This window comes from Cydia fagiglandana, chromosome 17 (genome assembly GCF_963556715.1).
Source record: "Cydia fagiglandana chromosome 17, ilCydFagi1.1, whole genome shotgun sequence".
Lineage (NCBI taxonomy): Eukaryota > Metazoa > Arthropoda > Insecta > Lepidoptera > Tortricidae > Cydia > Cydia fagiglandana.
Window position 1 is genome coordinate 9,545,571 of NC_085948.1, and position 13,801 is coordinate 9,559,371.

The 13,801-nt window shown below is 38.3% G+C and overlaps 1 protein-coding gene across 1 annotated transcript; it reads right to left on the reverse strand.

Moving 5' to 3' along the window:
* Window positions 1–1,666: 1,666 nt before the first annotated feature.
* LOC134672417 (pickpocket protein 28-like) lies at window positions 1,667–13,388 on the reverse strand. Its single transcript, XM_063530300.1, has 14 exons — window positions 13,207–13,388; window positions 12,641–12,826; window positions 12,032–12,161; window positions 11,575–11,714; window positions 11,137–11,242; window positions 10,568–10,722; window positions 10,175–10,292; window positions 9,829–9,921; window positions 7,443–7,582; window positions 7,026–7,156; window positions 6,677–6,736; window positions 6,038–6,257; window positions 4,689–4,862; window positions 1,667–3,852 (listed from the first exon to the last, which is right to left on the reverse strand). The coding sequence occupies exons 1-14, from the start codon at window positions 13,221–13,223 to the stop codon at window positions 3,765–3,767; spliced, it is 1,758 nt and encodes a 585-aa protein (XP_063386370.1). The 5' UTR covers window positions 13,224–13,388; the 3' UTR covers window positions 1,667–3,764.
* Between the last annotated feature and the right edge of the window lie 413 nt (window positions 13,389–13,801).

Consider the following 13,801-nt stretch of genomic DNA (forward strand, 5'->3'; position numbering starts at 1 on the left):
GTTTTGTTAGTGCATCAATTTTTTTCTATTGTAGATTTTTGTTGCTAGATTCTTATTGTAATAGCTTTCAATAATTAAAAATAATTTCTGCATTAAATAAGTCAACCTCCGTAGTACTTTATTCCCGTTATAAAATTTTATGTCATACTATATACATATATAGTAAGATATGAACCTACAAGCTTAATGATTCTGAGGTTGATATGAGGGTTGCCCTTTTATTGTTTAAATGTGTAGTCTAGAGGATAACAGTGCGATTATTTAAGGCCCGCTAGACATATTACTCTTTAACGGGCCTTAAATAAATAATTTCTGTGTAATAATTAATATATCGATATCGACATACTAGAATTTAAACATATATGCACATCACTAGTCTTTATGAACCATAGATTATAGACGGCATTAAACAATGCTACCAACACAATGATACTATTAGTGTTGCCATACATAAATATATTTTTAATTTAAGCTATACTTACACTACCGGACCGTTTTATTTGACCTGCGTTTACATTCGCGCGCGTGCCACGAGACGCGAATGTAAATAAGCTTTTACCAATCAAACTTGCGTTTTAAAAAAAGTTGGTCAAGCAAATCTTGTCAGCAGAAAAAGGTGGCAAATTTAATAAATGTAGGCGCGAAGGGTTATCGTCCCATAGAAAATTTTAAATTCACGCCTTTTTCTACTGACAAGATTTGCTTGACCAAGTAGGCAAGTATCCATACTTATATTAATATTATAAATGAGAAAGTGTGCCTGTCTGTCTGTTACCTCTTCACGTTTAAACCACTGAACGGATTTAGTTTAAGTGGTATACTTACCGGACGGCGAACCACATGATTTTTAGCTCCTGTCCCCGTTCAGAACTTCAATTCATCCAATTTTATTTAACGAACTAAATTTTGCAAGGTATTTTTCGCCTAGTTATATTTCGCTTTATATTGTTTATTATCGTTACATCGATTTAAACTTTCACTATTAGTTTTCGGTAAGTATTGTGTTAAATCAGCCCATCAGCTTAGTGCCTACGCCAATTCTTGGGATTCTTGAATTACAATTCAAGCGTTACGCTGACAATTAAAAGTATGTGGCGTAATTGCAATATTTTCATTTGCAATATAAAGGAGGAGAGGAACAAACAAGCGAAAACATACGATTCATACGAAATTGATCGCCCATTGATTATTTTTTAACCTACTTCCAAAAAAGAGGTTATTTAAAATTTCGACTCTGCGACCTAGGTTCGAATAACCCCGCCGAGGGTATTTCTTTGTGAAGAGCACAATTCATTTTTCCTATGTTATCGTGTATTTAAGTATTTTATCGAATCTATACTATCGTCTAATACCTACCCAAAGTTTAAGCATTATTCAACTTATTGTAGGTATGACGTACCTAAGTCAACTTGTTTTTTTTTTAGATCTCAGTTAAACATGATTCGACGACCGTTGACGGAAATTACTTTAAAACTTGACGATTTACAAGAATATGAAACGATGCGACGAGATCAGGGCAGCAGTAACTCTTCATCAGCAGAAATGCAGGAAGACACGACAAAACCTCTTTGTCCAGGAACCAAGACTCAGGAGGAAATCCATAATAGAATCGGCTACGCGCCGAAGAAGAAATCTCGGGGTGTAAGCACGGTTTAGAATAAATAAAAGTGTGTAATTGTTAAATTAAGTTTTATTTATTTAATACCTATGCTACAAAAAATAGGAATAGATATATACTTATGGAACATCAAAGTAATATTTAGACTAGATGCCTGCTTTGTTTCGATTTACGTTGTGCTTCAATATTATCGTTACATTTATTTAAAACTATTTTTATGTATTTAAATAAACGGGACTAAAACATGTCAACTTACCTACATATATTTGTGACGTCCCACGGTCAAAGGTACCTTATGGCGGGTATGGAGTTATGCATACCCCAGTAATCTACAATAAATAAGCTATCGATAACACAAAAGATCAACCTCCTAAGTTGCGTAGTTACAGAGATATGATTTTTTGAAAATAATGTTGTGAAATGAGCAACTTTACGAAAGAGAAGTTTTAAGTTTAGCCGCCTAAAAAACTATGTTCCTGAAGTAAGTTACATAGTTGACTACAAATAATAATACCTTATATATCTGAGATTAAAAAAATGTTGCGACTTGTTCTGTAATGCAAATAGAAACCTTTGATATCGACTGATTTATGTGTATACTAACCAGTCTCCTGAAAATAAAGTTTTATTTCATTTTCACGATTGATTGCAATGAGCTCTCAAGATTTAAATTTTATCTGTTAGAAAACGACACTGAGAGACAGTTTAAGCAAAAAACAATACCGATTTAGAGGTGAAAATGTATTTTTTGACTTTTTCATATAAAATCAGAAAATTGAATATTTTTACTTTTAATGTGACACACAATCAATTTTTCTGAGCACATATGAAAGAAATTCTGTCATTCAAATGAAATAAATCCTAAAACCCCAACTAAATACTATATTTAACCCCTTATGCCAGTTTAAACTTACATAACAGTAACAGTATTTGCTCCATACATTTACGAAAAGGTACCTTATGGAAATAAATCTAATAATACATCACTACAAAACATCAATCACATTGAAGTTTATCTTTTATGTATAGAAAATATTAACTTACATTAAACTGCCACAAATTTAATTAGTTCTTCGTCATAATAATCTTAAAAAAGACCAATAATTTGTATGTAATGAAAAGGTACCTTGTGGTTAAGTTACATGATGAGGCATGATGATGATGGAACAGTTAGGATAAACTAATAATATTTTCGGGTAAAGATGGTATAAATCGTCTATTTCTTATCAATAATATATTTTGGTTGCCATTGAAGACAAGCGGCATTGAGGTTCAATGACCTTAGATATTCCATAAGGTAATGTGTCGGGTATTGGCATTTTTCAGCAAACCAATGGCTGATTTATTGCATGCGACCAAACCAAATGAAGATTATTCTAGTTAAGAAAGACTTGACGAGAGTAACTTTGGTATAATACCAGGTTACTTGGATTTGTAATGTCGGTCGATGTACGGTTATAATATTTGCTAGGCGCCTCAACCAGAACTGAAATTATCAAATTAGTTTTGCAGAATGCTAATACAGTTCTCTACCAAACTTCTTTTCCCGTATTGACTAGTTTTTTTGGAAATTTTCAACCTTTTTTCCATAAGGTACCTTTTTACTAAACTCTGAGACGACATTACTAGGCTTATAACTAACTTATAACAAAAATAAAAACAGGTAAACAAACGTTACGCATTAAGGTTTGAGATCACACAATAAAAAAAAATTGAACATTTTTTCACCTCTTTACAAAACATTTCATAACTCCGAAACTAGAAACCCTCATAAGGTACCTTTTCCCGTGGACCGTCACATTTATACTTCCTCGTTTTTTTTAGCATTAGAAATAAGGTAAACAATATTGATGTGTCTTTTAATTGAAAAACACATTTTAAAAATAAGTTACGGCAAATATGTAACATTTATGAATCTAATACGATCATTTATATTCTTCTGCTTTCATAAGTAATAGTTTTTGATTTTTAAAAACCGTTTTTCAATTAAAAGACATGTCAAGATCGCTTACCTTCTTGCAAGTTCTTTCTAATGCTAAAAAAAAACGAACTATAGTCGTTCAAACATTCGACTTGAATTCAGTTTAGGTAGCAGTGCACAAACGATTTTAAGAAGTTTCAAAATAGTGAATCACCAAGTATACTTCTAGTCAATGTAAGGATGTTCCAGTTTGGTCTGGGGTTTATCCGCCACGCGTTTGTGAGCTCGCCTTTTCCAAAACAGGCAGATTATCCTGAAAAAAAATGTTGAATGAGGATGCAATCATTAAAAAAAATCGATAGTTCAAGTAGTATTCTAGAGATATTTAGAAATGTGACAGACAGACGGACGGACAGAATCGCACCATAAGGTTTCGGTTGTACCTTTTTGGTACGGAACCCTAAACACTTGTCCTTAGGTATGACCAAACCATTGCTTTTTGTGTCTGACAGTTGGAACACTTGGAACCATAATTTATGTGTAGGTTTTTAACTTTGTTCCCTTAAGTAGATTTAGGGTCGGTTGCACCAAACTGTTCGTATCGTTAAAGAGTTCGCTAAATTTTTATGTATGGAAAGTTTCATAGTAAAGCGCCGGGGCGCGCCGGCTTTTGTTGATCAGTCTGTCAAATGTGGTTGGTGCAACTGGCCCTTACTAATCCTATTTATTCTCTATTTATCTGATTTACCTCCAAAAAATTTTAGTAAATTATTAGATTGACACTCTTAGACTATGTGGTCCCTTGGGCTTATGATATGAATATTTTTTCTACACTTAGAACTTTGTCGCTCTGAAATGAAGACCTGATACTTTTATATCTACCTACTTATTAAAATGGGACTTTTGTTTGGTTATAGTACCTATCGTATTCGCTAAAAGCGTGACTGTTATACATATACTTATGTATATGTACCTCTAAATGTTATCGAGACTCTTAACGTGAAGTAGGCACATGGCCTACCGCGAAGCACGTTCGGCGTGTTGGCTCTCTGTCGCACTTGTAAATTCGTACGTAAGTGTGACAGGGAGGCAACACGTCGAACGTGGTTCGCGGTAGACCCTCAGGTACCTAATTATACGAGTAGCTACCGTAAACTGAGGAAGTAGAGTATCTCAACAACGCTGAGAATGGAGAAGCCCATGAACAGCCCGAGCAGGCCGCCGCAGTTGGCGAGGAAGTCCGTGGGGCCGTACAGCTCGGAGCGGCGCGACGTGATGAACTGCGCCTCTTTGAAGAAGATGAAGATACGTGTCATGTATGTGCTGTAACAATATAACAATACTGATTATTTTTAGAATTCATTATTTATGTAGAGCAGCGGTGGCAACCTTTTAGCAGCCAAGGGCCACATAGTAGTTAACGAGGTTGACGCGGGCCGCAGTTTGTTAATATTTATGACTTTATCAGACATTGTTATTTGTCAATATTACATACAAAATAGCTATAGGGAGGCTCGCGGGCCGCCGGTTGCCGACCGCTGATGTAGAGGGTAACGTTGTTGCTAACAAACTGTTGCTCGCTTTAAAATATCGGAGTATCGGTTTTAATAATGCTCACAAGTACACAAGGCATCAGTGGCGGCGCGTCCATAAAAGCCGATTCCCGCCGGCTTGCCTGTTTTTGGACGTTTGAGCAGCTAGAGTTGTAAAGGAAATATGTAATCCAAAGTAGCCCCGGCTTGCCTATGGATATGTTTGACGCGCCGCCACTGCAAGGCATACACACTTATTAAAACACTAAACACTATAACCCACTTTAATACAGCATAATAATAATAATATAGGTATATGTGCGCTGGTTGCTAGTCCGCTCTAAAATGTGATAAGGGAAATTCAACCATAAAAAAATTTAGTACGGACCCCCATAACTAGCTATACTAGCTTTGGAGTATTTAGGTTAGTGTTGTTTTCGCAATGTGTTTTCGTGATTATGTCATTAAATTAAGTTAGTTAAGGCTTCCAGGATGACCTGTATTGAAGGTCAAAGACCTAAGTATATATATACCTTCCACTGTAAATTACTGTAAACATAACGAATCATCCACCTCTGACTCATATTATTTAGACGTAAAGCCGGGCTCTACGATTATCTTAACAAAAAAACCAGACAAGTGCGAGTCGGACTTGCCCACCGAGGGTTCCGTACTTTTTAGTATTTAGAATAGAATAGAATTGATTTATTCGTAAGCACAAACAATCGGGACAATATACATTATATACAAGAAAACACAAAATAAGTTTAAAGTGCCACGAAATGACCCCATCTCAGCCCATTTGTTGTTATAGCGGCAACAGAAATACATCATCTGTGAAAATTTTATCACGGTTCGTGAGATATATATAGCCTGGTGACAGACGGACGGACGGACGGACGGACAGCGGAGTCTTAGTAATAGAGTCCCGTTTTGCCCTTTGGGTACGGAACCCTAAAAACGTACTCATCTAGTTCCGGCGGTATCTCGGATTTGAAGCTGGTGAATATCGCCCTCCAGTCAAAGTCTGCCTGCGAGGTTTCCGCCTCGTATTCGATGGATGTGCACGCCGGCATGCACATGCAGCGCATGGCGATATCGCGCGCGTTTTCGTCTATCACACTGCTGCTGTTGTCTGCCGAGTTTCTCTCCAGGCTACTCATGGCGGCTACTGTTACCAGCTCCTCTGTAACCAAGAGGTGAATATTCAAGTATTTCTAGAATCAGTAATCTACGTCTAGCGTCTTTCGAGCGTCGGCGTCTGGTCAGCGCTATGGAAAATGACGTCGCTGCGCAGTTGCGTCGACGTTGTGTCGAGCATCGGCCATAGAGTTGTAGACGCCGACGCTTGAAAGACGCTAGATGTGGGGGGGCCCTAAGGACTTAATGAACTTTAGAAGTTTTTTGCAATTGCCATTGTTATACATGCAGGTGTCTTCATGTTTTTGTTTTGGAAACCATGTCCGAAAATCCGAGAAGCTTATTGGTACCGTCCACGCGGTTTGAACTTTGAAGCCAGCCTTCCCGCTCAGCTACCGGTGCATTATACGTAAATTTCATCATCATTCATAGGTACTTTGTTGGAACACCAGTTGTTTAACTTACTTTGAGCATTTTGCACACATTGGATGCTTCCAGCACTGCATACTGTCATGTTATCACCGTCTAGAAATAAAGTTTTACTTAGTATAAGTTTAAAAGGTTTCTGTAGCAAACAAAGAAAAATAACAAAAATATAGTTCTAGGTAGGTATACATTACACATAGGCTCTTGTGAACAGTTCTTACAAAATTATGTAGAAAATGACTATTAATAGGTAGAGTAGGCGGACTAGTCTAGTATGTATTTTACCAAAAAATGAGCGGCTGTATGTGGTAACCCCAAGCAAGTCTTATGCTTTATAAAGTTGAGTCCATTTGAAATAATCTAATTCATAAATCATTACTGTACTCACAAACCATGCCGAAGTGCACGCAGCCGCAGCGGGCGTAGGTAAAGTTGCTGAGACACTCCATCTCGCAGTTGGCCTGCGTGTACACGCGGAAGTACCGCAGGTAACGCTCACTCGGGAAATAGCATTTTCGGCTGGAACATAAAAACATCTAAATACATAGATAGACAATAGAGTAAAGTTAATATGGTTGACTAAGTTGTAATTGAAAGTTTGGCTGAGTTCAACAAAATGAAACTATTCTCATCTTTCCAGGGTGGGCACAAATGGGAAAATGTAAGTATAATTCCCATTTGTCCCAACTCAGTCACGTGGCGTGGTGCCCAAACTCGAGACTGCCAGACAGTTCACACTATCACAATAGACAATTAAGTAGGTACTATTAGGTATATACTGAGAGTTATGTTCTGAAATACTTGCATGTTAGGACTGTAAGGCAATAAGCCATCGGAAGTCGTCATCATTTTAGGTTTCACCGATACCACGACCTCCTGGGACAACGGGGCTCTGAAGTACTGCACTGACAATCTCGGCAGCTCGGCAGGATTGTGCAGAAGAATCTAAAACAATGCAATCCTTCATCATCAATATCATCATCATAATCGACCGCTTGCAAATATGTGCCCCAAGCACGTTGCGAGTTCTATTTAGATCGATATATACATACTTATATGTACCTACAAATAGATAAATGCAAGACGGACCCTCATTGCCAGACACACAACAGTACATTTGTGTATGTCTAAGTAGGTAAATACTAGCTCGTAGTTACAAGCAACCTATACTAGTATACCGTCCCCTTGCTTGTGGAACTGGCCGAACTGTATTGCAAGTACTTACCTACATATTGCAATGGTAAGGGATCAAATGATAAAACATACGTGGGTGGGGCATAGGTAATACTGAAAGTAGAGATATTAACTCTTTATTGTTTTATTAATTAGTTATTTCTTTATTAGTTCTTTCTGCAAAATTACTATAGTATTAAAAAGACTTTATTAAGATTCCTATGACTTTGCATAATAAAGAGTTGGGTTGGAATCTTCGCGAGCATTTGTATTGCTCTTAGAGAATGCAATCAAAAGCCACTGAACTATGGGATGGCACTTGATATGGCCCGGAATACGAGTAATTGCCCTGCATATTTAATTGTTTTAGAAATTGACATGATGTCTATTTATCATTTCATGAGTGTTGTACGTCAGTCGAGTGGCAACTCTAAAGTAAAAGCAAATAAATTTATATAAAAACTAAACTCAATAAAAAATATCTTCTTCTTCTTCTTAGTCGGTTCCTCAAGGCTGAGGGTCGTGACCATCAGGAGTGCAGTTCTTCACCACCGCTCTCCAAACCCCCCTGTCTTGGGCCAGCTGTATTGACCCCTGGATGTTGACGCCCGTAGCGTCGCGTATGGCATCAGACCATCGAGTTGGAGCCCTGCCTCTACTCCTTCTCCCTTCGACGCACCCAACCAGAACGAGCTTTTCAAAGCTGGACGGGTCTTGGCGGGCCACATGGCCAAAGAAGGTCAACATTCTCTGGAAGCATGTAGTTGAAAGCCGGGTGGTAACATGTAGCTCTTCGAGAATAGACGCGTTGGTGCGGCGTTGCGTCCAGGATATGCCCAACATTTTGCGCCAGCACCACATCTCGAATGCGTCTATTTTTGCTCTCACACGTGGCTTCCATACCCATGTCTCAGAGGCGTAGAGGAATATGGAGAAGATAAGGGTGCGCATAAGTCGGACTTTCGTGTGGCGGTATATGTTCCTGTTTCTCCAAATCTTCTCCAAGCGCTTCACTGCTGCTTTTGCGATTTGTGACCTTCTTATGACCTCCTTCATGCAATCTCCGTTACTGGATATCTGCGAGCCCAAGTAAACAAAGTCCTCTACCAAGTCCAGGTCACGCAGTTCCCCCGTCCTCTGCATCTGCCCAGCTCTGTCGATGAACATCAGCTTTGTCTTCTTCCGGTTGATATGGAGGCCGTATTGCGCACTGAATAATTCGACCCTGTTCAGAAATGTGGCGAGTTCTGTCTCATTGGCGCCTATTATGGTCGTGTCATCGGCGAATCGCAAGTTACTGATTAGGTGACCACCAACACGGATACCACCCTGCCAACTTTCCAGCACTCTGCGCATTATGTGTTCGCCGACCAAGTTAAATAATTGCGGGGATAGTATGCAACCCTGTCTAACGCCTCGCCCGGATTTAAAGGGATTGGACTCCATGTCTTCCAGCCGGACACGAGATTTGCCGTCGAGGTATAGGTTTTGCACCAAAAAAGACAGATGTTCAGGAATACCCATTTCCTTTAGGACATCAAACATCTTCTGCCAGTCTATGCAATCAAACGCTTTGGCGTAATCGATGAAGCATAGGGCCATGGGTATGTTGAATTCTCTGGCCTTCTGAATTAACTGCCTGATATTTAAGATCTGCTCTCTTGTGCCTCTTCCCTTGACAAAGCCCGCTTGCTCTATTGCTATTTGTCCATTTATATAGTATTCCAGGCGCTTGTTCAGTATGTGCAATAGAACTTTACCAGCATGGGAGATAAGAGAGATAGTTCGGTAGTTCTCACATTTACGGGTAGAGCCTTTCTTATGAAGAGGGACGACAATGGAATCTGCCCAATCTTCAGGCCACTGGCCCTTGCGCCAGACTTTCTGGCAGACAGCGTGTAGTATTTGGATGCCTCCATCTCCAATCAGCTTGATAAGCTGCGCTGTATCTGTATAAAAAATATACATAGTCTTATTTGCGAGTTATATTAATATCTACATGCTTACATGATACAAACCTTAAACCCTTGTACCGGACCTCTGCAAAGGTAGTCGAGGTCAACTTCTGAAGCTTTTATTATAAATGTCAATCCGGCTTTGGCTCCATATCCCTAAAATTTGAAAATACATAGAGAACATTTTTGATCCATAGATTAATTTGTAAGTAAACACCCTGTTAATATTAATGTTTGTGTGTCGGGGCTCGAGGGTAGTAGATGGAGTGGCCGGCGTTGGCCCATCGTGTAGAGGAGCCATAACATACGATGTCATAGTGCCAATACGTCAATTAGATGAAATTGTATTTTTGTATCACTTAATATGTGAGTAATGCAGAGAATAGTAGTGTTAATCGTAGGTACTTACAGAGCCTCTATGAGGATAAGTGACAATCGGCGTGTCATCAGGGTACCCGTTTTCCAAACTCCAAGTCGTCGTATGATTTGGGTTTCCCTCTTGTAGGTATTCGTAATCATGATGTAAACTTGAAAACACAATAATATGTATAGATATAAAGCACAAAAAATATTAGGGGAAAATTAATTTTGTTGACAGTATACAGGCTGTTTTTTCAACCCTCAATCATATTTTGCCAGGTGAATAAATACACGTAGGTCGCATCGCATTTTGCCAAGATGCCAGATGACAATACTATGGGAGAGCTAAATGTTTTCGCGACCTATAAGCGGCTATGGGTCTTTATATTCACCTCACCAAAATATGAAAAACACCCCGTGATGCCCGTAATGTGTTACTTACTTATCCAATCGTAACATTTCCTCGGCTCCCAGTGTATTAAACGTGTAACATATTCCTTCCTCAGTCAAAATAGGCGAGAACAGATCTGAACAATAATCTCTGTTTATATTTTCCCATTTGCATCCAAAAAAGGATTCGGTAATATTGGGGCACACCTGGACAAAAAGTCGAGTAATTTTAGTGTGAAGTGAGGGAAACAGTTGTACTTTAGATTAGAATGTAAAATCTATGCTATTTGGAAATCATAACGTTATTTGTGAATATCGAAGTAAAAACTCGAAAATATCTACAATAAAAATATGAGATGTGTATTACTATTATACCTACCTTACTTTACAAACCTGTATTAAAAACGTATTTAACTGATTTGCAAGACCGAAGTGATCCCATAAGTGTTCCGTAAACAAAGTTTTGTACGGAATACTAAAAACCAAGAAGGTATTTAGCACCGCACCGGTTACCCACAGGGTCGCCATGCAGTGCCGCTGGCCACCCGTCTAAATTTAATTAATTTAACGATTTTATAAATCGTATAACATACCTATTACAGATTTACGAGCATTAGGTACCTCTTTAAGTTTATCGACTGCGTCTGCACCACTGCCATATTTCCTTCCAGTTGTGGGTGATAGATGTGAATCGCAGACCATGGAGACGTATTCAAAGACAAATTTTCTAAAATACAAAATTTATATTACAATGGTTACTTATTTGAAGATTAATAATATTATAGCATAGCTTGCTGTCCCTCTCAGGGTTAAGGAACTCAGGGAAACAAACATACGTATCTCACAGAAGTATTTATCAGCAGAATGTGTCGGAAAGGGAGAGATGTAATCTCTTATTAGAGTTAATTTGCATCAAATCTGTATCAAACGTTACGGGGGTAAAAAATAAATGGTTTTCAAGATGAGCGTTTGAATCGAAATATTATTAACTTTAATGACAGATCACGCGTTTTTTTTACAAATTCATACTTAGGTAAGTATGTAATTGGATTTACTTACTCTTCATCGGTGAGCTCTGTGGTATTTCCTGACGTATCATTGCCTGTATTGTTGAGGTACAAGTGATAGATTTCTGTAAAGTTATATTTTGATTGCTGGGCTTTTGTTTCGAAGCACACCGTCACAGCCGGAAAGGGTATCTATTTATAAAAGACATATTTTGAGTCTTAATTGCAGTAATACTGTCTTTACTTTTCTTTCTTCACACTGGAGGTTTAAAGAAATGGTTGGAGTAGGTTTTGTTCAAGAATGTTACTTGCTTTTTAACTTTACTTCTTGCGATGCGAAGTGTAGCAGTAGAAAGGCAATAGTTACAGAGAAAGAAAGTCATTCCCGATTAATCTGGATATAGGACAGCAAAAAATATTTAAGAAACAAAATATTTGAGAAATCCTTTTGGAGAAAAGTGATCTACTAATGAAATGACTTACGTGTGCGTATGTTTTGATTGCTTTACCTTCCAAACAGGCATCGGATTCTCAGCAAAGCTCACGATGACCGGGCTCTCATTCCACTTGATGTACACCTTCTGAATGAGGCCGGCACACAGCACCACGCAGCACGTGAACATGAATATCCAGAACACCCTACAATGGTAATGCAGTTACAGAATAAACAATAGTACTAGTACTAGGTACAGAAGGTTCACTCTAACAAAACGCGTCTGTTCTGATTAGGACAGATGTATTTGACCGCTAGGCGGCGACAGCGCCACGCGCGGCTTATGACTAGCCACCAAAATCGGTGTGGGACGGATGTACTTGTAGCTACTGGTACCTGTTGCAAAGCGACGAAATCGCGGAGTGAGCCACGCCTGATGCAGTTTAAATTCAAGTCTTTGTGTTAAGAGGACAACTTCATAACGTTAGTTGCGGCAATTAATGTACCTAACTCGTAATTAACTTGTAAATATTTTGTAATCAGGTCTTTCTGCCTGGTGTCGCAGTGATCGTGTTAACTGGCTATCGGTGCATGATGGTGTTTAAGATTTTGCAATAAAGTTATCAATGGTGTTTCAAATTGTTTGTTGTTATATTTATAATTTGCATGATGCTGTGAGACTTACTTTTCAACAAATGTTCTTTCCTTCTCCCCGATGTATTTGAGCCCATGTAGATTTGAGTTGGACGTGTAGTCTATAAGGTAGTCTTTTATTATATTATTTCTCCCTCTTTTTGGTTTTTTCTTCGGAGATTCAAGTTTTTTATTGCTCTCTAAATCAGGAGGCAGAGCTTCTCCAACGCATTCGGCTCTAAGAAAAAATATATAAAATATTCAATTAAACATTTACTCGTATATTCGATAACACTTCCATAATTATATGGCGTCCCAACCTCCTCTTTTTTAATTTTTGGGAATACTGGATTTTAATCAAATAAGGTGCATTGCGGAAAATGATAAAAAGGGGAAAATATGAAGGTACTAAAAAAATATTGTTCGGCTTTAAAAAATAGACTGTTCTATACATTTTGGCCGATTAAATATGTTTTTTTTGAGGATCAGCTATTTATTTGCAATATCTTGTTAAGTTGATCCGTTTAACAATCGACAGTTTAAATCCGGAACTTTATTTAGAAATACCCCAATATATTGCTAAATTTATGCCACTATTAATTAATATACAAAACATACCTCGTGTGTCTCTTCATGTTGTCGGAATGCTACTACCCAATGGCTGCGGTGCGATGGGCGTAGTTGGCGTTGCGTTTCATCATTACAGGTCCCGAGGGAATTGCTAACAATTACAAAATTGAAACGTTTTCATGGAATTATTTAAACATGCCATTTAGCGTTATTTGCGAAAATGTCTGTGTCACCCAACGCACTTTTGCAGCTGGTTTTACTTATAGCGGATGGTGCTGGAGCTAACATACGGCGTTACATGAACAAGAGATTTCCTTTGGCAGGATTGGTCCTTAGGACCCAAGGATGGATTCAAGAAGTGGAGCCACCGAGATTTTTGATGTAAATTTTTAGGGGGGGGGGGCTCTCAACTTGATCTTGATATCTGTATCATTTAAGCTACTAGTACTAGGCCAAGTTTGGTATCGTTTTCGTATAAATCAGGGGTGCCGAATTCATTTCTGATATCACAATGACACCATTCCGAAGTAAAAATACATAAAGTATGAAAAAAATACTTTATTTTAAATTCATCTTCACGCTTAAACTGATGAACCAATTTAGTTAAAATTTGGTACAAAGATAGTTTGAGTCCCGGGGAATA